The following is a 23,862-nucleotide window of genomic DNA, read 5'->3' as shown; positions in this document are numbered from 1 at the left end:
TTACCACTGAACAGAGGTATCATTTGAAACCCCCTCAATCTCAAAATCCTGTCTTCAAACAGGAAGAAAGACAAGCTCAATGTCAAACTCATCAAATGCAGGCTCAGCTGCCTCAGTCAAGGGGAAGTGGCCTTATCTTCAAATCACTTGCCTTGCTCCTCCTATCAGTAGGGGTTAGTGTACTGTCTGCAGGGGAGGTAGGAGAGATTGGAAAATCTGCAGAGCAATCAGAAAATTTGCATGAAATCATGACAGAAAATAAAAACCTAACTGGATATTAATTTAAGGCCACACAAAAAAATTCATAGAAGCTTAGAAAATCCTAATGAAAGAAATTAAGATAGACATAAATAAATGGATGTAAAGGTTACCTATGACTGAATGGCTAACAAGCTTGTTTCCCCGGCCCTCTCATCAATTCCATAAGCTGCCATATAACTCTATAGTTGAGACTCTTTTTTCTCAAGGTAGTTGAATAGGTTGTAATGTCTGCAATAAAAATCCTGGTTATTACAACAGAAGACAAGGAAACAAATAGAATTAGTAAATCACTCTAGAGAAAAAAGCAAATCAATGGGAGGTGGAGTAGAAAGGAAAATGAGGGACTGGGGAAGGAATGTAGGAGAATGGCTACAGGATTTCAGAAGGCGCACATTTAATACTCAACTTTAAACTGTTTATGTTACCAAGATATAAACTTCTCCTATCCCTCCAAACCATCAATTGGTTTTCTACATATTCAAATGCCTTTCAAGTGAATGGACTGCTGATGTTTGTGTGAATTAAGGAAAATGGATTCCTTTTCCTTTGCCAATCTGGGCCATTGCAATGCAGACACAAGAGCAGCCACCGGCAGTAAAGTAGAGCGATCAACACACGCAGGTGCAGACACAAAGAGGTGGAAGGGACCATGAGAAATCAACCCCCAGGAATTCAATTTCTATGATTTGTATGAAGGATATGGGAGTAAAGACTTGAGCTGACCTCTGGGTTATACAAAGATAAGCTGCTCCTAGACCAGTGGTTTTCAAACTTTAGCAAGTACCAGAATCACCTGGGGGGCTAATCAAAACACTGATTGCTACGCTCCACCGGGTTTCTCAATCAGCTGATCTGATACAAGTTCTGATTAATTAAATTTCTAACAAGTTCCCAGTGATGGTAACATCACTAGTCCAGTAACCATACTTTGTAAACCACTGTTCTGGCCAACGAGAGTGGGTCTTACTCACCTGGGACATGTAAATTGAGAAAGACAGGAAAAGTTTCTGTGAGCCAGGCAGGAAAATTTTTGTTCCATTATCTATAGTTTAAAATGTATTTTTGTAGAAAAGTTTTGTTCAATTTTGTTATCAATGTGTTGCTGATCAAAGTATAAATTGGTACAATCCTTCTGTAGGGAAATTTGGCAACATCAAAATATTAAATGAGTATATCCTTTGACTCAGCAGTTCTACACCCAGAAGAAGTAAACAGTGTAAAAAGATAAATTCAGGAATATTCTGGCATTATTTTTTGATCTTTTAAAAATCCCTAAATGGCCATTAAAAGGTGATTGATAAAAATCAATCATAAAAAAAAAAGTCACCTGGCCGGGTGCAGTGGCTCACACCTGTAATCCCAGCACTTTGGGAGGCCAAGGTGGGCAGATCACGAGGTCAGGAGTTTGAGACCAGCCTGGCCAACATAATGAAACCCCGTCTCTACTAAAAATACAAAAAATTAGCTGGGCATGGTGGCAGGCACCTGTAATCCCAGTTACTTGGGAGGCTGAAGCAGGAGAATCACTTGAACCCAGAAGGAGGAGGTTGCAGTGAGCTGAGATCGCGCCACTGCACTCCTGCCCAGGCGACAATGTGAGACTTGGTCCCAAAAAAAAAAAAAAAAAAAAAAATTCACCTTTCATGAGACAACATTTACACATTACTCCACTAGTCAGTGCTGCTCAAAGTAGCAGTCTATTAACTGTTTTTTGCTGTTCTTAAAGCTATAAATCAGCACACACTGTCTTCTTCCTTGAAAATGTCTTATCACAGCAAATAATGCAACAATTTCTCTTAATATCTTCATACGCAAAGTGGGTATAAAAGGTCAGGATTTATAAAAAGGTAAGTTTCTTTAAGGCCTTAATGAAACTGAAACAAGTGCTTTGGAAACAGAAATATTCCCAAACACATGCCTGGTTTTATGGGAATGCTATGCTATATACCATCATATATCAACACACATCTTTTTCAAACAACAGGTAATTGGAATACAGCAGTGTGTTTAATGAATAATTTTAAGACAGAACAATTCAGAGCACCAAGCAGTATTTATATATCAGTACAACTGGATAGATGGATGGGTGATCTTGTATATCAAATGTGAATCAGGGCTGGGTGCAGTGGCTCACGTCTGTAATCCCAACACTTTGGGAGGCCAAGGCAGGCAGATCACCTGAGGTCAGGAGTTCAAGACCAACCTGGCCAACATGGTGAAACCCCATCTCTACTAAAAATACAAAATTAGCCAGGCATGGTGGCACACACCTGTAATCCCAGCTACTTGGGAGGCTGGGGCAGGAGAATCACTTGAACCCGGGAGGCAGAGGTTGCAGTGAGCCAAGATCGCACCATTGCACTCCAGCCTGGGCAACAAGAGCAAGACTCTGTCTCAAAAAAAAAAAAAAAAAAAAAAAAAAAAGCCAGGCACGGTGGTTCATGCTTGTAATCCCAGCACTTTGAGAGGCCAAGGCAGGCGGATCACGAGGCCAAGAGTTTGAGACCAACCTGGCTAACATAATGGAACCCTGTCTCTACTAAAAATGTAAAAAATTAGCCAGGCATGGTGGCAAGTGCCTGTAATCCCACCTACTCAGGAGGCTGAGGCAGGAGAATTGCTTGAACCTGGGAGGCGGAGGTTGCAGTGAGCCGAGATCTCACCACTGCTCTCCAGCCCAGGCGACAGTGAGAGACTCCATCTCAAAAAAAAAAAAAAAAAAAATGTGAATCAGGACATCTAACCGTGTAGCATACAGAGTTGATATGGATGCATCCTTTCCACTAAAAACACATGGAAATTCTAAACAAAATATAACCAATAAGCAAAATTACTTACAAAGAACAAGTATCTCCCAGATTCCAAAATTTAAAAAAAAAAAAAAAAATCAAAGCCAGAGCTTCAGCAATCCACTGGAAATTTAGTTTCAGACTTAGAGGCTATGGGACTCCACAGGGAAAAAGAACAGGATTGGAAGCTCCACCTCCAACTCCCTGCAGGAATAAAGCCCTGCACCTTAAAGAACAGTCCTGTAGTAAACAGGAAACTGTACACAGCCTGCTCGCTAGTGCAAAGAAAGAGCGAGGAAGCTGCTGAGTGCCCTGGTCCTTGAGTTTAAAATTTAAATTAAAAAAAAAAAAAAGCCACTGCTGGGCGCAGTGGCTAATGTCTGTAATCTCAGCACTTTGGGATCATAAGGTCAGGAGTTCAAGACCAGCCTGGCCAACATGGCAAAACTCTGCCTCTGCTAAAAATACAAAAATTGGCCAAGCACGGTGGCTCACACCTGTAATCCTAGCACTTTGGAGACAGGCAGATCACCTGAGGTCAGAAGTTCGAGACCTGCCTGACCAACATGGAGAAACCCCATGTCTACTAAAAATACAAAATTAGAGGGGCATGGTGGCTCATACCTGTAATTCCAGCTACTTGGGAGGCTGAGGCAGGAGAACCCGGGAGGCAGAGGTTGCGGTGAGCCGAGATCGAGCCATTGCACTCCAGCCTGGACGACAGAACAAGACTCCATCTCAAAAAAAAAAAAAAAAAGAACTACTCGGGTCGCGGGACACCGGGCATAGAGGGCAGTGGTGGTGGGCAGCTGCGGCAGCATGTTGGCTACCAGGGTATTTAGCCTAGTTGGCAAGCGAGCAATTTCCACCTTGGTGTCTGTACGAGCACACGGAAATGTTGTGAAGAGCGATGACTAGGCGCTCCCAGCTTATGTGGATCGACGTGACTATCCCTTACCCGATGTGGCCCATGTCAAGCACCTGTCTGCCAGACAGAAGGCCTTGAAGGAGAAGGAGAAGGCCTCCTGGAGCAACCGTTCCACGGATGGGAAAGTCGAGTTGTATCACATTCAGTTCAAGGAGAGCTTTGCTGAGATGAACAGGGGCGCGAACGAGTGAAAGACGGTTGTGGGCGCTGCCATATTCTTCCTTGGCTTCACGGCGTTCATTATCATCTGAGAGAAGGGCTGTGTGTACGGCCCCATCCCGTACACCTTTGACAAAGAGTGGGTGGCCATGCAGACCAAGAGGATGCTGGACATGAGGTAAACCCCTGCAGGGCTTCGCCAGCCAAGTAGGACTATGACAAGAACGAGTGGAAGAAGTGAGAGATGCTATCCTGCTTCTGAGCCTTGCTCTGTCACCTCCATACTATAACTCCATGCCTATTTACTGGAAACCTGTTATGCCAAACAGCGCCACTGCTAATAAATGACCAGTTTACCTGAAAGGAAAAAAAAAGAACTACTGAAGTGAAAGAAAAATCTGGAGAAATTACCAGAGAGAAGGTGTGGAGAAGGGAAAAAGAGAAATAAAGAATGTGAATATGAATCAATGAATAGTTAATAGATAAGAAACACAGAAAGAGATGCTTCAGCATATGGCAGTTTAAAGAGGTCTAAGAAGGAAAGAAGGGAATGGGAGACAGATAATACTCAAAGAGATGACTAAGAATTTTCCAGAATTAGAAAGTGGGAATTAAGACAGAAAATGTCTAAATAAAATCAAATCCACACCTATACCCATAATGGTTAAATTTAAGATTCAAAAAAGAGAAATTCTTAAAATCAACCGGAGGAAGACAATTTATCTAAAAATAAATTATAAGTTATAATTCTCATCAGTGATAGATGATAAAGGACTAAAAAGTAATACATTAAAATGTTGAAGGGACTCTCATTTCTGGACAAGATGGAATAAGTACAAAAAACAAAAAGCTTCAAGAAAAGTCTGCTGTCTGTCCCTCAGGGTTTCTCACCTTTGGCACTTTTGATTTGGAGCTGGATAATTGCTGTAGGATCTTGTTCTCTGTATTATAGGATATTTAGCAGCATCCCTGGCTAGATGTCAGTGACAACCCTCCAGTTGTGACAACCAAAAATGTCTTAGACATTGGCAAATGTCATCTGGGGGAATAAAATTATCTCCAGTTGAGAATCCATCCCCTTAGCCAAAGGACATGGAAGAGGACAGTGCTGCAAGACAGAACCCTTGTGAATATACTCATTGTGTTTTAGGCAAACGCCACAAAAGAACCGCATCTCTCTGCATCCTCACCGGGCACTGTGAAGAGCCCTGTTGACCATCCTTGCCTGGCACTAACAGCAGAAGTAGCATGCCTTCTCCTCACTGGAATGGATTGGAGCTCTGTTGACCATTCCTGCCCTAAACCAAGACAGGATCAGGAAAGAAGCAGTGCCCCTTCCCTTTTTCAATGGCATAGCAACCACAGAACCCACATGGACTGTAGGGAGAAGCACTCTACCACCCTGCACTTACTAACTGAAGGACAGCAAGAGGCAACACCCTACCTCCTCTCAACTAGAGGGTGAGGAAGGATTATGGAGAAAAGGGGACTGAATAAAGAAATCTTGTAAATCTGTATATGAAGTCCTGTTCATACCCCTAAACGGTCCATGCGTGAAATCAACCGGAGTCAACATAGTAAAGTTTTGGGAACTGAACTATGGTGAGAAATATCATATAGGTTTCAGTTCACCTATGGATAACACACTATATAGAGCAGATCAGAATAGCAGGGCAAAGGCTATAAAAACTAAATCAACATTCAAGCCACAGCCCACAAAATGAGTAAGACATGAGTTTTGAGTCCAAGCAGGTTGATTGCCTCTAAACCAGAATCTCATTATGTAATACTCAAAATATCTAGGATACAATCCAAAGTTATTCATCAAAGTTATTCGTCATACCAAGAACAGGGAAAATCTTAAAGACAAGACAATCTACAGACACCAACATCAAAGCAACACAAATGTTGGAATTTATGACAAGGATTTTAAAGTGGTTATCATAAAAATGCTCCAAGAAATTATGAACCCTCTTCAAACAAACAGAAAAACCAGTGGGGTCAGAAAAATACTCAAGATATAAAGAACAAAACTGAAAATAATAGAACTGAAAAATACAATAACAATTTTTTTTAACTCACTAGCTGGGCTCAGTGGCAGAATAGAGATGACAGAGGAAAGAGATCAGAGTGATCTTGAAAATATATCAATAAAGCCGGGCATGGTGGCTCATGCCTGTAATCCCAGCACTTTGGGAGGCCAAGGCAGGTGGATCACAAGGTCAGGAGATCGAGACCATCATGGCTAACACAGTGAAACCCCGTCTCTACTAAAAATACAAAAAATTAGCCGGGTGTGGTGGCGGGCACCTGTAGTCCCAGCTACTCGGGAGGCTGAGGCAGAAGAATGGTGTGAACCTGGGAGGCAGAGCTTGCAGTGAGCCAAGATCGTACCATTGTACTCCAGCCTGGGCTACAGAGCGAGACTCTGTCTCAAAAAAAAAAAAGAAAAGAAAATATATCAATAGAAATTGTCTAATCTGAACAATAGAGAGACAAGTTTAGGAGGAAGGTATGAACAAAGACTGAGGGAGCTGTGGGACAATAACAAAAAAAATCTAACATTTCTGTTATCAGAATCTCAGTAGGATCAGAGAAAGAATTCAGGACTGAGAAACTATTTCAAGAAATAATAAAAATATCCGAAATTTGGGGAAAGACATAAATCTAGAGATTGAAAAACCTAACTAAACTTCAAACAGGAGAAACCCAAAGAAATCCATACCCAGACATATCATAAATTTCTGAAAATTTAAGACAATAAAAAAATCTTGAAAGCAGTCAGACAGAAATGATAAAGTATATACACTGGGATAACAATTCAAATGACAGTAGATTTCACATCTAAAATCATAGAGGCCAGAAAGAAGTGGCACTTTTTCTTTTGTGATATATTAATAGATTTATACTTAAATATATGTCAAGCAGAATGCCAACTCTACTAAAATATCACTCATAAAATACAATATTAAATAGTAGATATTATTATAAAAATGAGGAAATAGGTTTTAGCAAACTTTATTTTGTCCAATATAACATATTCTCTCCAATGCAAAATAGCATTGGGTTTATAATGGCTTTTTTCATTACAGTTCTTATCTTTTTCAAACGTCTGTCTAAGCCCATAGACTTTATGATCAGTGTTTTGTTCCTGGTCCAGTTGGTGGTGGTGTTTTCCCTAACATTTCCATGATTGTGCACATGCTTTGGGCCTAACAGTGTTAGGAATAGCCTTAAAGTGAGAATAAGGAAAAAGAATTTGATCTGTATTGTCTGTCTCTGAGAGTACTCAGGGTCTTCACCCTCAGCCAAAGGACAAACTGTTACTGCATATAGTGGATCTGAGATGTGTATTCAAATTTATATGTTTATGGTATCAGATAGGATCCAATTCTCCTTTACACTCAGAACAATCTGTATAACTTTATGTGTTTTTCTTCTTTTCCATTTCTACCAAGTCTGCACCACATTTTCAGATCCTATGATTATTTTGTTGGGGTGGAAGTGGCACATTTTTCAAGTGCTAAAATAAAGCAACTGTCAAGTCAGAACTCTACACCAGTGAAAATGTCCTTCAAGATCAAAAGGGAAATCAAGACATTTTTAGATGAAGGAACACTAAGAAAACTTGTTGCCAGCAATCCTACTCTAAAAGAATTGCTAAAGGAAGTTATTTGGACGGAAGGGAAATATTATTAAGAGAAATCTGGATCATCAGGAGTGAAAGAAGAGCAACAAAGATGATAAATATCTTGGTAAACATAATAAACCATTCTTCTCATGAATTCTTTAAAATATGCTTGATTTTTGAAGGCAAAAAGTATGTGTATTCATTTGCTAGGGCTACCATAACAAAGTACCAATATGAGAAAATAAAATTTTCTCATATTTCTGGAGATCAGAATTCCAAGAGCAAGGTGCCAGCAAGGTTGGTCTCTTGTGAAGCCTCTCTTTGGCTTGTAGGCGGCCATCTTCTTCCTGTGTCTGCACATGATCCTCTCTGTGTCTGCGTCCAAGTCTCCTCTTCTTATAATGACACTAGTCATATTGAATTAGGGCTCGCTCTAATGACCTCATTTTAACTTCATTTTAACTGAATTACCTATTTAAAAACCCTAGCTTCAAATACAGTCACATTCTGAAGTCCTGAGGATTAGTACATCAACATATGAATTTGGGGTGTATACAATTTGGCCCATCAGAGAATATGAATATAATATATAACTAAAAAATAGAGGGGCAGATAAAGGGACTTATATGATGGTAAGAATTATATATTCCATTGAAGTGGTGAAATATTGATTCTAAGTAAACAGTGAGAAGTTCAGTATGTGCAGTGTAGTTCCTACTCTACTTAAAAACATACAAAATATGGCAATAAATAAAATATCAAAAATGTGTAAATAATCCAAAATAAGATAGAGAAGGGAAATAGAATAACCAAAAAAAAATCATGACCAATAGGTCTTGTCCCAGCAATGTACCTTTGGTTAACAATAATAGCATTGATTATTCTATCAATGACTCATTTCCAGTGTAAAATGGCAGACTGAACACATGCTTTTATCTCTATTGCTGCACCTCAGATTTCTTAGAGAAAAGTACTTTTTTAAGGTAAAAACCAACATCGACAAAAAGAGCAAGGGAGAAACAGTAGCAGATGAGAAAGATCAACACATTTTTGGAAGATGAGAAGGATATAGCTAGAAACTACGTCTCACCATCTTTCTTCACTCTGCAAGGCACCTACACAGGGGAAATGCCACAACAGGCTAGCTGATTCATGCAGCAGAATCCCAGAATGGTTCTGTCATTGTAGGTGCCTGTTCCCTCAGAAGGTGGGGAACAGAGATGGGGCTGAAAACAGGAGAATTGGCAGAAAGGATGTAGAGAGAGCCAAGCCTCCACCAGATCCAGCAGCCAACAATGAAGCCAGAGGACTATTCCCTTCCTAAGTGTCATGGATTGAATTATGTTCCCGAAAATTCGTATGTTGAGGCCCTGACTCCACTACCTCCGAATACAACTATATTTAGAGATGGGGCCTTTAAAGAGGTAGTTCAAATTAAATAAGGTCATAAGGGTGGGACTCTAATTTAATAGGACTGGTGGGCTTACGTAGAGAGGAAAAAACAGGAGAGCTTTCTCTCCTCCACCCTGGTAAGGACACAGAAAGAAGGTGCCACCAGCAAGCCAGGAATATTAAAAGGGGTTGGGGTGTTTATAAGTTGTGTTTGGCCTCACCAAACACCAACCCTGCTGGCACCTCAGTCTTGGACTTATAACCTCTAGAACTGTAAGAAAATACAATTGTGTTGTTTAAGCCACCCAGACAGTGGTATCTTGTTATGGGAGTCCCAGCTGACTAACACACCAAGTCTACAGGGATCTCTGTTTAATCTCTGGAGAAATAAAAGCAGAGAGGCTGTGGGTTTGGAAATCTCCATCCCTCATAGCAAGAATGAGGTTCTGTACCAAAAATGGAGTATTCAGGACAAGTCCATGAAAATAAAAGGGAAGTCTGCCAGGTCTCTTCACCTCCTGGATTCGCAAAATAATGACAACTAGGCTTATGCCCAGGAGCACTTTCAGGGAGAGAGACAGAGACAGGAAATTGGAATCTTCATCTGTAAAGAAAATTACTGGGCCCAGAAAAAATACAACAGGTTCTCAAATAATGTTGTTTTGTTATAACATTGATGAGACCAAAACACTCTATTCCTGACACCAGAACCACTGTCTTGTGGAGTTCGTGTTCTGCCCATGTCTGCATAGGTTTTCTCTGGGTACCCCAGTTTCCTCCCACATCCCAAAAATGTGCACATGAGGTGAACTAGCATGTCCACATGGTCCCAGTGTCAGTGAGTGTGGCTGTGAGTGCCCTGAGATGGGATGGCGCCCTGTCCAGGGCTGGTTCCAACCTTGCACCTGAGCTGCCGGGACAGGCCCCAGCCACCCACAACCCTGAACGGGAATAAGTGAGTTGAAAAATGAATGAATAAAAACAAATTATTATAAAATAAAAATTCATAAAGTATACGATAATTATACCAATGCACAAAAATAAATGATGCACTATGAAAGCACTCAGCAAGCCCTTGTTTGCTTTTTGAACTATGGGGTAGCAGGAAGTGCTCCTGACAACTTTCACTCTGCAAAAGTTAATTCATTGATTTGGTCCACCACACTATAAGCCACTATTACTCACTGATTCACCAAAAATTAGATAAATAATTATCTTACTTGTTTTTATTAATCTTTCTTAAATGTATATGTAGCTCACATTTATTTCAATGTTTAATATTAAAGGGCTTGGGGTCTTTATTTAGAAGTTTTGTGACCAGAAATACACCAAAGAAACTTAGTTCGTTGTTGTTGTTGTTGTTGTTGTTGTTAAGATAGAGTCTTGCTCTGTTGTCCAGACTGGAATCAATGGCATGATCTCAGCTCACTGCAGCCTCAGAGTCCCTGGGCTCAAGCCATCCTCCTACCTCAGCCTCCCAAGTAGCTGGGACTACAGGCACGTACCACCAAGCCTGGCTAATTTTTGTATTCTTTTTGTAGAGACGAGGTCTTGCTATGTGGCCCAGGCTGGTCTCAAACTCCTGGGTTCAAGCAATCCACCTGCCTCCACCTCCCAAAGTGCTGGGATTACAGGCATGAGCCCCAGCCAGTAACTTAACTCTTGTTTACATCAATTACTCTATGGTAAAATTGGCTTTGTTATATGTTGTTTCACTTAAAGTCACAGGTCCTAAGAACCTATCAACTACATTCAGTGAAGACTTACTACATCTACAAATACCAAGAGGGGGCCACAGCGAAATGGAATCCTGAATAACCACCCTGAAGTGACACAGCAAGTAAAGCATCCCACAACCCTGCCCTTACAAGCTGTTTTGGTGCCCCAATCTCAAATGTGAAAGAACCACCAAGGATCACACTTCATTTTTCAAGATGCTAGTGGAGGATTTGTTCCAGAATAACCTATGACAGGCTAAAAGCGGTTTTCCATTTTTTTGGTTTTAGGGCTCTTTTCTACTTTGAAATTTTAAGGACCCCAAAGCACTTTAGTTTTTGTTTTATTTACTGATATTTACCATATTCAAAATTAAAGATGAGAAATTTTTAAAACAGAAGCATATACAAGCACAAGTTCGATTAGCCACAGAGTGATGAAGTCATAGCTCCTCATGCCCCCTCTGCAAATTTTAGTGTACACTTAATAAAATGAGAGTAAAAAGACAAATACATTCTTATTATTATGAAAGTAGTTTTGACCTTGCAGACCCTCTAAAAGTCTTAGGGACCACCATTACCTTGAGTTCACACTTTGGGAACTGCTGGAGTAAAGGATGGGATGCAGGAAAAAATGGCAGCCTCACAGTAGATAAACAGAATGAATTGGGCAAACATTAAAATGCTGATTATAGCCAGGCACGGTGGCTCATGCCTGTAATCCCAGCACTTCGGGAGGCTGAGGCGGGAGGGTCAGGAGATTGAGACCATCCTGGCTAACACGGTGAAACCCCGTCTCTACTAAAAATACAAAAAATTAGCCAGGCGTGGTGGCGGGCGCCTGTAGTCCCAGCTACTTGGGAGGCTGAGGCAGGAGAATGGTGTGAATCCGGGAGGTGGAGGGTGCAGTGAGCCGAGACCCTGCCACTGCACTCCAGCCTGGGAGACAAAGCGAGACTCCATCTCAAAAATAAATAAATAAATAATTAAAATAAAATGCTTATTATATATAAGCCATCACCATGCATATTCAATAGAAAACAAAATTGAGGATATATCTGCAGAAGTAGTTCTTTCCTTCAAGGAGACTATAGACTAGAATAAGGCCAAAAAAGAAAAAGTATATAGGAGATATGAATAAAATGAGTGAAAGATTCTGAATGGGAGAGTTGACAAAGATTTCAAAGAGAAAACAGAACAGCATGGGACTCGGGCCACAATGCAGAAAAGAACCCTTTTTAATAAAGTGAGTTCAGACTCTTCTCTTTGTATTCGTTTTATATAGACCAATTTTCTCTGATAAAATAAAAATGTTTGTCTCCAGGATCCAACTGACTTCATAAAGAGTGGGATAGTCTTAAGTTGATTACAAATAGTGTTCAGAGTTTCAAGAAAGGGACATGGAATCAAATCAGTACTTTCCATTAACCAAACTCTTGAGAATAGTTTCATATTTTAAACTCTAAGACAATCATCTTAAAGCAAGAATTCAATCAGCAGCTTATTGTCGCATGGAACAGTATCATAAAGCAGTCAGTCACTGTCCAGTTTCTAGATTTCTATCACATTCTGTTTGTTGTTTGTTTTTTGAGACAGGGTCTCGCTCTGTCACCCAGGCTGGAGTGCAGTGGCGCCATCTCAGCTCACTGCAACCTTTGCCTCCCAGGCTCAAGCGATTCTCCTGCCTCATCCTCCCAAGTACCTGGGGTTACAGGTGTGCACCACCACACCTAGCTAATTCTTCTCTTTTTTTTTGTATTTTTAGTAGAGACGGGGTTTTGCCATGTTGGCCAGGCTGGTTTTGTACTCCTGGCTTCAAACAATCTGCCCACCTTGGCCTCCCAAAGTGCTGGGATTACAGGCATTAGCCACCACAACCAGCCTCTATCACGCTTTTTGTAAGTGCAAAGCAATAGCTTGAAGTGGATAAAATCATTAAGAGTATACAACATAAGCATATTAAAACTTTACACTGCATTCCAGGCTGGGCAACAGAGTAAGACCCTGTCTCTTAAGAACAAATTAAAAATAAAAAATAGGCCAGGCGCAGTGGCTCACACCTGTAATCCCAGCACTTTGGAAGGCTGAGGTGGAAGGATCACAAAGTCAGGAGTTCGAGACCAGCCTGGCCAACAGAGTGAAATCCCGCTTCTACAAAAATATAAAAAATTAGCCGGGCGTGGTGGCAGGCACCTGTAATTCCAACTACTCAGGAGGCTGAGGCAGGATAATCGCTTGAACCCAGGAGGCTGAGGTTGCAGTGAGCTGAGATCGTGCTACTGCACTCCAGCCTGGGCAACAAAAATGAAACTCTGTCTCAAAAAATAAATAAAATAAAAAACAAAAAAAATAGAGCCTTAAAACTTTAAGTAATACCCTATCCTCATATAATGCCTCACACATTGGCAAGGTACCTTAAAACAATCCATTTTCTCCCACGGAAAAAACAGTTGTTCTTTGGTATCATTCTTCCTCATTTGTCTCACTCCGTGCCCTTTACCCACTTTCAACCTGAGTTTCAGAGCGTCATCCTGACTTCCTGTGTTTTTTAATTTTTCCAAAAATAAGACAATTTGAGTGTTTTCATTTTTATAAATCTGTAACATTTTCATAAAATTCACAAAGCATACTGCCTTCTGCTTCTTCAGAGCTCACCACAGCAGCCTCATTGGACTTCCCCAATAGCAGCTCAAACACCAAAAATTACCCTTCCAGCGCCATTGTTTCTACAGTGCAACAGCTCTCAGGATGGAAAGAAGAGAACAATTTCTTCTCTGACGGAGGCAATTATTTCAGGCTTTACCACCTGCAATGGTTAGTAGTAGGTGTCAACTTGACTGGATTGAAGGATGCCTAGATGGCTGGTGAGCAGTGTTTCTGGATGTGTCTGTGAGGGTGTTTCCAGAGAAGAATGATGCAGGAGTCAGTGGCCTAAGAGAAGCAGACCAACCCTCAATGTGGATAGGCACCATCCAGTTGGCTGGCAGCCCCACTAGGACAAAGAAGTAGTGGGGGAAAAGATGGGGGATCCACCCTCTGCTCTCTCTCTCTCCCTGCCAGAGGAGGACTTTCTCCTCCTGCCCTTGGACGTCAGACTCCAGGTTCTTCAGCTTTTGGATTGTTGGACTTGTACCAGCAAGCTCCTAGAGGTTCTCAGTCTTTTGGCCTCAGACTGGGAGCTGTACTGTTGGCTTCTCCAGTTTTGAGGCTTTCGGAATTGGACAGAGCCATGCTACCAGGCTCTCTGACAGCCATGCCACTGGCTTCTCTGGTTCTCCAGCTTGCTCATGACCTATGCTGGGACTTTACCTTTGTGATCATGTTAGCCAATTCCCCCCTAATAAATCCATTTTTATAGATATATCCTATTGGCTTTGTCCCTCTGGAGAACCCTGACTAGTACACCATCCCAATGATATCTAAAGTCTCAAAGAGGAAATGTAATACCCCAAATAAAAATATAATTGAAGAAGTAGATATAAAAGTTTCATGGGGAGTATAGCAGACAGATTCTAAGATGGCTTATGATTATCCCCATCTCCTAGTACTCACACCCTTGTTTAATCCCTTCCTTTTGAGTTAAGAAGGAATCTATGACTTGCTACTAACCAAGAGAATACAGCAAAGGTGATGGAATGTCACTTGCATGATTCTATTACTAGCAGACTTTCTCCCTTGCTGGGTTTGATGAAGCAAGAGGCCATATTGGGAGGTTCTCATGGAAGGGAATTAAGGGTAGCCTCTAGCTAAAGCCGGTAAGAAATTGAGGCCCTCAGTCCATCAGCCTGCAAGAGTCTGAATCCTGTCAATGCCCATGAGCTCAGTAGTGGATCTGCCCCACTCAAGCCTTCAGATGAGAGCCCAACCATAGCTGACACCTTGATTGCAGCCAGCAAACTCCTGACCTACAGAGCTGTGGAATGACAGATAAGTGTTTTTTTAAGCCACTAGCTTTGTGGTAATTTGTTATGCAGCAATAGATAACAAATATAGGGGAGTATTAAAAAAACACTGTAGAAAATATGACTGTGATTCTAATTATCACCACTAAAATCTAACAATTGATTTGGACTAGTTAGGAAAGATATTGTAATGCACTTCTAAAAAGTCTAAGAAATAGGATGACAGGGGTTAAGGGAGAGGGGTCATCCTCTACATTTTTCCTGTGGAGAAGAAGGGGAGGGCTGTTGAAGGCAGCCCAGCTGCTGAGGGCTCTGCAAACCTGACACTAATAGAGCTGGTGTGTCTCAGCCAAAATACCAAGAATAGTGAAACCAAAGGGAAAAGCAGATTGGGAGGTATAGGGAGTTAGAGCAAGAGCTGGGAAGCAAGAGAGACAGGGAATGTCAACATGGGCAGTGGGAGGATCCCAGAGCAGATGTCTGAGACAGAGAAAGGCTACTCCCAGAAGGAAGGGCTAGATGACTAAGGTCAGGACCAGTGGAGACAAGGTCATTTATGTATGAGTATTACTAGCATATTAAGCTTTTTTAAAGCTCAATAATGGAACAGCCAGAAATTTTTCAGGCTTATCAACATCATTGAAGGGGCTTTTATAAAACTTCAGAGCCAGGAAGGCATTCAACTCTGAAAAGTGAGGCGGGCTGATCACTTGGGGTCAGGAGTTCATGACCAGCCTGGCCAACAGGCTGAAACCGTGTCTCTTCTAAAAATACAAAAATTAGCTAGGCATGGTGGCAGGCACTTGTAATCCCAGCTACTCAGGAGGCTGAGGCAGGAGAATCCCCTGAACCCAGGAGGCGGAGGTTGCAGTGAGCCGAGATAGTGCCACTGCACTCCAACCTGGGCGACAGAGTGAGACTCCGTCTCAAAAAAAAAAAAAAAAATACTCTGAAGAGGTGCCCTGAAGCATATCCACCCAGTGCTATAGCCATCCATCAGTCATTCCTGAGAGGGGTAGGCCACAAAGCCCAGAGAGATCGCCAAATGCACATCAGTGGAGAAGTGTTTAAAACTCTCTTGGCTCTTAAAGCAAAGAGGTAGCTGTTGTAGCCCTTTTCAGAGCCCATCAGTGAATTCTCCCAAGGTTTCTACAAGTTGTGTGTGTGCACATTTCATAAATCCACATGCTCATGTTACAAGTACACTTGCACAAAACAATAAGCATTGGGGAAGGAAACATGATTATTACTTCTATTTAAAATCTGAGTTCTGCACCTTTGGGTGCTTGTCCTAGATTCTCTTCCCTAGTCTTACATTTGTACACAGATCATTTGTTCTTAATTTTATATTCCTCACACACAAAAAATGGAATCAATGACTAGGCACCCTGTTTCTGAGAGTCAGATTGTTCTCATAATATGAGGTACACCCTATGGGAAGGTACACGCCATTGGAATGATCTTGTAGCAGGTAAAGGGACAGACATTTATTAATGCATATGTTGTGCCAGCAACTCTGTTCCATCTCTTTTACTCCTTGTAATTCCTCAAAGTGGAATAAGCCAAAGCCTCCGGGAAGTTAAACAATTTACCTGTTACCCAGCCTTTCAGTGGCAGGGCCAAAGTTCACAACTCAGGCACCTCTGGAACCAGGCCTGTGCTCTCTTCCACCATACCACACTCAGTTCGTCAATCTTTTGCAATTTCTATTGAGCTAAGCCAATTGAAAACCTACTTGTAATTGGTAGGTTATGTTTATGGTGCTCTTTTGAATTAAGTATATAAACCAGGGGCATTTTCATGCAGGGTGGGTAAAATCATTTTATGTCTCTTAATCTTTGCTCCATTGTGAGTAAAATTATAGAATGTGACTTATTATATTCCTAAAATTAGAAGCCAGAAGAATATTATATTCTCACAATAAGAAAATTTTATTCTAAAGGGGTAATATCCATCCATAAATTTAAACTACCTAAAATCAGATACGTATAATCCTTAATGGAAGGATGACAGCTGTGCATAAAAATTTTTTTGTAATATGCGCTTCAGATGTCTCTCTAATCTACTAGAAAGCACTGTCAGTGAGTTTGATTATCATCTTAATATACAGACAATTGTTAAATGGCATAATAGCCATCTTATCATTCATAATGCTAAATAATAGTTAATGACTAAATAATATCCTACTGACCTAAAAGGACAAATGACATCCCAATCTACTATACTCATGAGAAGGGAAGGCTTATTCCTCCCAAGATATCTGTCCCATTTCTTTTATAAAACATATAGACCAAATTTTACATTCATTTAGAAACTCAGGTTGGTCAAGAAAAAGCTTCACTGGGTTTACCAATTCAAAGATGCCATGGTGAAATGAAAACATAGGAATTCTATTCAAACAGTATGAAATTATTTACGCTGATTTACTCTTAGAATGTTTCAATAAGATAACATCAACTGGGTAAATCAGTTGAGAATATTGCCACCATAACCATCTTTATGTTTTCTTCTAGAATTTAATTCTTGGTTTAAAAACAGGAGGAGCAGTTTAGAAAACAAAACAAGAACTAGCAGGTTCACAGACCCTTTTCTTCTACACTGTTTATAATTATCCAGGCTTAGTCAGCTTTTCAAACTTAAAACAAGTGCACAGCCCATATATGTCAAATTAGTACATTCCTCAGAACTCTGCTATTCTATAAATTAGTACATTCCTCAGAACTCTGCTATTCTATAACATTAATAATATCTAAATGCTTTTTTTTTTTTTTTTTGAGACAGAGTCTCACTCTGTTGCCCAGGCTGGAGTGCAGTGAGGCAATCTCAGCTCACTGCAACCTCCGCCTCCCAGGTTCAAGCGATTCTCCTGCCTCAGCCTCCCAAGTAGCTGGGATTACAGATGAGTGCCAACACGCCCTGCTAATTTTTGTATTTTTAGTAGAGACGGGGTTTCACCATGTTGATCAGGCTGGTCTCGAACTCCTGACCTCATGATCCACCCGCCTCGGCCTCCCAAAGTGCTGGGATTACAGGCATGAGCCACCGCGCCTGGCTGCTCTCATCTCTTATTGCAGAATTGCTACTGAAGTCTGATAAAAGCTTGGGGATTAGGAGGAGGGAAGTATGCACAGAGGGGCAGTGAAGCATCATGATGTCTTGGATTTGCCTTCAAAATGCCTCTCCCAGAAAAGTGGGGGTGGAGGTGGAGATGGATGCAACAAGATTGGTGAAATGCCAATGCTCATTAAAGCTATGTGACCTGGATACATGGGGGTTCACTATACTATTCTCTCTTCTTGTGTATATGAAATTTTCCCTAATAAAAAGTTTTGTTAACATTATCACTTCACAACAGAATTAGGAGTCCAGTGTTATTTATTTCAAAAAGTAAACTCAATAGTATTAGACCATAAAGCCTAGAATACAGATTAATAGCTCAGTGCTTTCATTTATAAACTCCCTCCCCCAAATTCGCAGAAAAGCTGCAAGAACAGCACAAGGAACTCCTAAATTCACCAAATGCTAACCTTCGGCCACATTTGCTTTCTCTCTCATACGATACACATATACATATAAATGCACACATACATGCATATATCCTTTTTTCCTGAAGCCTTTGACATTTAGGTGCAGATATCATGTCCCATGTCAACCACAGTAAAAATACCAAATTTAAGAAATTTAACACTGATACAATGCTATTATCCAATGTACAAGTTATATTCAAATCTCACCAATTATTACAACACTGTCCTTTGTCGCATTTTTTCCCTGATCTAGGATATAACCTGAAATCCTCCATGGCATTTAGTGGTCTCTTTAGTCTTCTTCAATCTGAACAGTGCCTCAGCCATCTTTCATGACACTGACTTATAGAATGTCTCTTGATTTGCCTTTGTCTGATGTTTCCTCATGATCAGAACCAGGTTATACATTTGTGGCACAATAAGTGGCACTGTGTCCTTCTCGGTGCTTCCTATCAGGAAGTACAGGATATCAGTTTGTCCCATTATTGTTGTTTTTTTTGTTTGTTTGTTTGTTTTTTTTTGGAGATGGAGTTTAGCTCTTGTTGCCCAGGCTGGAGTGCAATGGCATGATCTCTCAACTCACTGCAACCTCTACCTTCTGGGTTCAAGCGATTCTCCTGCCTCAGCCTCCCAAGTAGCTGGGATTACAAGCGCCTGTCACCACACCCGGCTAATTTTTTGTATTTTTAGTAGAGACAGGATTTCACCATGTTGGCTAGGCTGGTCGCAAACTCCTGACCTCAGGTGATCCCCCTGCCTCAGCCTCCCAAAGTGCTCGGATTACAGGCCCGAGCCACCGCACCCAGCCCCATTATTGTTAATGTTAACTTTGATTTTTGGTTAAGTTAGTATACTGCAGGTTTTCCCCCCATTTTCCAATTAATAAATAATCTTTGGGGAAAATCCTTTTTTTTTTTTTTTTTTTTTTTTTTTTTTTTTTTTTTGGGACGGAGTCTCGCTCTGTCGCCCAGGCTGGAGTGCAGTGGCAGGATCTCGGCTCACTGCAAGCTCCGCCTCCCGGGTTCACGCCATTCTCCTGCCTCAGCCTCCCGAGTAGCTGGGACTACAGGCACCCGCCACCACGCCCGGCTAATTTTTTGTATTTTTAGTGGAGACAGGGTTTCACCGTGTTAGCCAGGATGGTCTTGATCTCCTGACCTCGTGATCCGTCCGCCTCGGCCTCCCAAAGTGCTGGAATTACAGGCGTGAGCCACCGCGCCCGGCCAAGAGTGGAAATTCTTAACTAAGAAAGAAAGAAGAGCTCTCTGTAGCAGAGAGGGATCCTAAAGAAATGGGTTGCCCTGGGGGAAATTCTTTAACAATGTAAATAATTCTGTTCCTCTTAAAATGTTCACATAACAGTTCAGCATCCATGGATGAATCTTGCTTGAATTAATTATTGCTATGATGGTTTCAAAGTAGTTATTTTCTAACTCTCTTTGTCTATATTTTTTAGTTGACATCATTTATAAACTTTTTAATAATGACTAGGGTTAGAAATCATTTAACTCAAGATTTTCCATCCATTTTCAGCCAAAGTGAAGCAATTTTCTTTTAAAGTCTAAGCATCTGAAATCCTGAACATCTCAAGTCACTGTTTAGCACTAGTTTCTAATGTGGACTTGTTGAAGGCTTATATTTGATCCCCGACCCCCATCCACCCTCTTCCAGGACTGAGCACTGAGTGGAAATTGCTGATGGAGTAGACAGGATGGGGAGAAAGGAAACTGCAGGTTGCCAACAAGAAAGAAGAAGGGAAAAAGTGGCTGCTAGTGGAGACTGCTGCAAGGCAGGAACATCAGCCTGGGATGCAACAGGCAAAAATGACACAAGATCAGCCAGGAAACCAGGAGCACCCAAACGGGGACAGATGTCTCCTTTTACAATACCAAATGTTCATCTGTCACAGCCACAAAGACACATCCACCTGAAAACTGCCCAAGATTTCTGGGGTATAATAGAGTTAGATGTTTCCAACATTACCTAAACATGCCTGGCTGTTCCTAAGAAATTATTCTTACAAACAGACTAAAGTGACTTCAAAACTAAACACCTATAAAAGGAAGTACTAATAATGCAACATATGCCATAAATGGAATAAAAAAAGAAAAGTAGTGCTTCCCTACTTTAGTGGTCTGGAAACAAAATATTATCTGGAATACTTGTCACTGAGGAAATCATGAAATAGTTCAGTACCCAAGTACCACCACTTTATATAACAGACTGGGATCTCAAAGTTCCTCACGATTTCATGACAACTTACTGAAAACCCAGTTGAAGCTCTCGAGTTCTCCTTTTCTCCTCTGGAATCTGCCCTTAGACAGCATGCTATCTAGATATAAGAACATTTTCTATTGGCTATGTTCTTTTTTGTGAACATTATAAGTTTCCAGGCAAATATTTTAAAAATATCTCCATATTTTATATAATTTACATGCTACATTCATATAGAAGGTCTTTCTGGATTCTCTCCAGAAATGACTGGAATAGAACACTTGGATTTCGCCTGGTTTTAGAACCAATTTTTCCCTCCAGGGGAAATTTTGTGGGGGAGAAAATGGGGGTTGAGGGAAGCAGTCAGCTACAGCCCTAAGGCAATATTGTGCCCAGGTTTGATTTATCTTATCGAGGTCATGTAGTCACTGCATGGTGACAAGACAGGACTGCTAAAGAAGTGATCATCACTCTGTTCCTACCTCCCTCTCACCTGTCACTTCCTCACCTGCACAGGTAAGGAGAAGGACAGAGGAACAGTAGTTCCTGTATCACTGGAACTTGTTAGAAATGTGAATTCTCGGGATGCACCCTTTTTAAAAATACTGATGTCAGGGTCTTTTTTAAAGCTCTCTGGGGGGTAATTCTAATATGCAACTAGGACTAAGAACCAGAGCTAACTAAAGAACTCTGTATCTGGGAGAAGCCCTGGGCTCTACATTTTCAAAATCATCTCCATGCTAACAGAAGGTTGTGGGACTTCGGGCTGCAAACGTGGTCAAGCTTTGTGGGAAATTTTTCAAGACACTGACTGAGAATACTTTCTTTCTCTCCCTTTTGATAGTAGGGACACATAGTAAGCCTCTCACATTACTTTTGAATAAGAACAAAGACAAAATAATGTTTCTCCACAGTTTGGAAACCTTTCCGATTTCTAGCTCCATCTCAGCTAAGAAAGAACATAAGATTGAGCCTAAAAAACTGCTCAAGAGCTGAGATGGACAGATATCATCATAATTTTTTCATAAACAAAATCAATGGGCAAAAGTTTGATTCTTCAGTACAGTTGAGTATACCATATAAGGAAGTAGAAGAAACATCAATCTGAATAAATTGGTATGGAAGCATCTCAGTTTATTTTTCTAGGGTACTAAATGTATCATCTTAACCAAAACGTAAGAAAATAAATAGCAGAACAGTGTCTCACTGCATGTGTGTGATGCACAGTTGCTGGTAGATACTTTGAACCCCTTTGCCTTTGTTTTTCATGAATAACACAATAAGGCCAAATCTCATGATCTCCTTCTTTGTTGAGTCTTACTTTGTTAAGTAAAGCCTCAACCGTAATTTTTTTTCTAAACACACACACAAACGAACCGAATCACACTTTGTATAAATGAACAGAGCTGAGGAAAGGGAAATTTGGCCCAAATTAGCTGATTTTACTGGAAACACCTGATCAACATTTTTCTCTTTAAAAAGGAGGAAAGCATGTTGGTATCCCCACACATATCAGATGATGGCAAAACAGCAGGGAGAGGAAAACCACCATTTACTGAAGGCCACCTGTGTGCCCATCGCTTGTAAGAGCTATGAATGACAGCCTTGTCCTAATTTAGAGAAACTGAGGACAGTGCCATGGTCCTACTGCTAGTGAATTCTAGAGAGATAAAATACAGGTCTGTTTGACTACAAAAACTCAAGCTCTCCACACTATCCTAAAACTGTTCTTGGCTGGGATAATTGTTTACAAGAAAAATAATAAATTATTGCAGAAATTTTGACATCTCATTTTCCCATCTCTTTTCCTCCTCACCTCTCAAAAAAAAAAAAAAAAATACCTTCCAAAGGGCCTCTGTAGCCAGCACACCATTCGATTTTTGTTTTTTTCCTCTGTGGCCCAGACTGGAGTGCAATGGCAGGGTCATAGCTCACAGCAGCCTCGCACTCCTGGGCTCAAGTGATCCTCCCGCCTCGGCCTCCCAAAGTGCTGGGATTACAGGCCTGAGCCATCACATCCAGCCCCATTCACTCATCTAATTAAGTCCCTAACATGCGCCAAACCTGTGCTAGGGACTTTGGATGCTAGGTACGCAGGTGTGACTTGGTTTTACTCTGAACTCCCTTTGAAGCTTCACTAATACGTATCTGGCTTCAAATGCAACTAACTTAACCAGTTTTTATAGACGGGATTCCAATTTCCAAAGGCACTGAGCCATAAGAGCAGCGGTGCCAAGATGCCAAAAGCAGGCCAACCCAGCGCCTTCCAACGCTTCCATTCAGAGTTTCAACCTGATGTCTCCAGGCACTCCTCCCACCCACTGACCATGGTAACCAGATGCGGTCTCCAGCCGGCCTTGTGCTGCCCGCTGCGAATACAGCCCGTGGGCCACCGGGCGGCCGAGCCCTGCAAGCCACCCTGATCCCCAGAAGGCAGACGCACAAACCCGACCCAGAACTCGAGGCGAACCTTGAACTCACAGCGCCAAAAACGCGCAGTGCCTTCGTTTGCCCGGCTCGCTGAAGGCTGGCTCTGGGCCTGGGGGCAGTGCCCGCGAAGGGCTGCGATGGCAGGCCCCGCTGCCACACGGCATCGAGGGTCCCTCCGCCTCGGCGCCGGGCGCACGCCCTTCTGCCACATCCCTCGCGGGGCGCGCCGCCAGGGCCACCTGCCCTTTCAAGCCCCGCCAGGCAGCCAAGGGTGATGAGCGGAGAGGGACCCGGCCGCTGCTGCCGCGAGCCAGCACAAAGGCAGCGTCTGAAATCGAACTTCCCACCCTGGGCACCGCGGCCTCCCCCAAACCCTGGCCTCCGCGGCCGGAGCGCACTCACTGTCAGTCGCCATGGTCCGACGAGGGGGCTGCCCGGCGGCCGCCCAGGCTCGGGGAACCGGCGCCGAGCCCGGCCGGGCGCGCGCTCCTCGGCAGGCCCGGTGCGCTCGGGGGCCGCGCCGCGCACAGCCCCTCCTGCCGCGCGCCCCCGCCGCGCCGCCCCGCGCCCAGCAGCCGCCAACCCTGCGGCCGCCGCCGGCGTCCGGAGAGCCCAGCCTCCCGGGCAGAGCGGCCGAGCTGCGGCGCCCAGAGGCTGGATCTCCCCCTCCTCGCCTCGCCGCGTCCGTTCGCCTCCCCTCCTTTCCCTTCCCGCCCCTCCCCCAAAGAGGATGCTCGCAGCAACTTGGAAACACGCTCCTGGCCACGCTAGGGTCGCCTCTCCACGCCACCTTTCCTACAACGTTCCCGCTACATCCTTGTTTTCGTGTCACCTTTTCCATTCTCCGCTTCATCCCTACCTCGAGCTTCTCACCAGCGGGGTTGGGACCCCATGCTCAGCCCCAGCTGGAAGGA

General features: G+C 42.4%; 1 protein-coding gene and 1 pseudogene across 2 annotated transcripts in view; one reads left to right on the top strand and one right to left on the bottom strand.

Moving 5' to 3' along the window:
- SYT16 (synaptotagmin 16) overlaps window positions 1-23,458 on the bottom strand; it is a 342,174-nt gene extending 318,716 nt beyond the window's left edge. For both annotated transcript variants that reach the window (XM_054448010.2, XM_054448012.2), the window contains exon 1: window positions 23,351-23,458. In XM_054448010.2, the coding sequence (XP_054303985.2) occupies window positions 23,351-23,363 (13 nt within the window). In that variant the 5' untranslated portion in view covers window positions 23,364-23,458. The remainder of the gene's footprint in view (window positions 1-23,350) is intronic.
- LOC129012447 (cytochrome c oxidase subunit 4 isoform 1, mitochondrial-like) lies at window positions 3,860-4,378 on the top strand (annotated as a pseudogene).
- Window positions 23,459-23,862: the final 404 nt, after the last annotated feature.

The sequence above is a fragment of the Pongo pygmaeus genome, chromosome 15 (assembly GCF_028885625.2).
Source record: "Pongo pygmaeus isolate AG05252 chromosome 15, NHGRI_mPonPyg2-v2.0_pri, whole genome shotgun sequence".
In the NCBI taxonomy this organism is placed as follows: Eukaryota; Metazoa; Chordata; class Mammalia; order Primates; family Hominidae; genus Pongo; species Pongo pygmaeus.
Note: the sequence above shows the minus strand (reverse complement) of the source record. Positions and strands in the feature narration are given on the sequence as shown.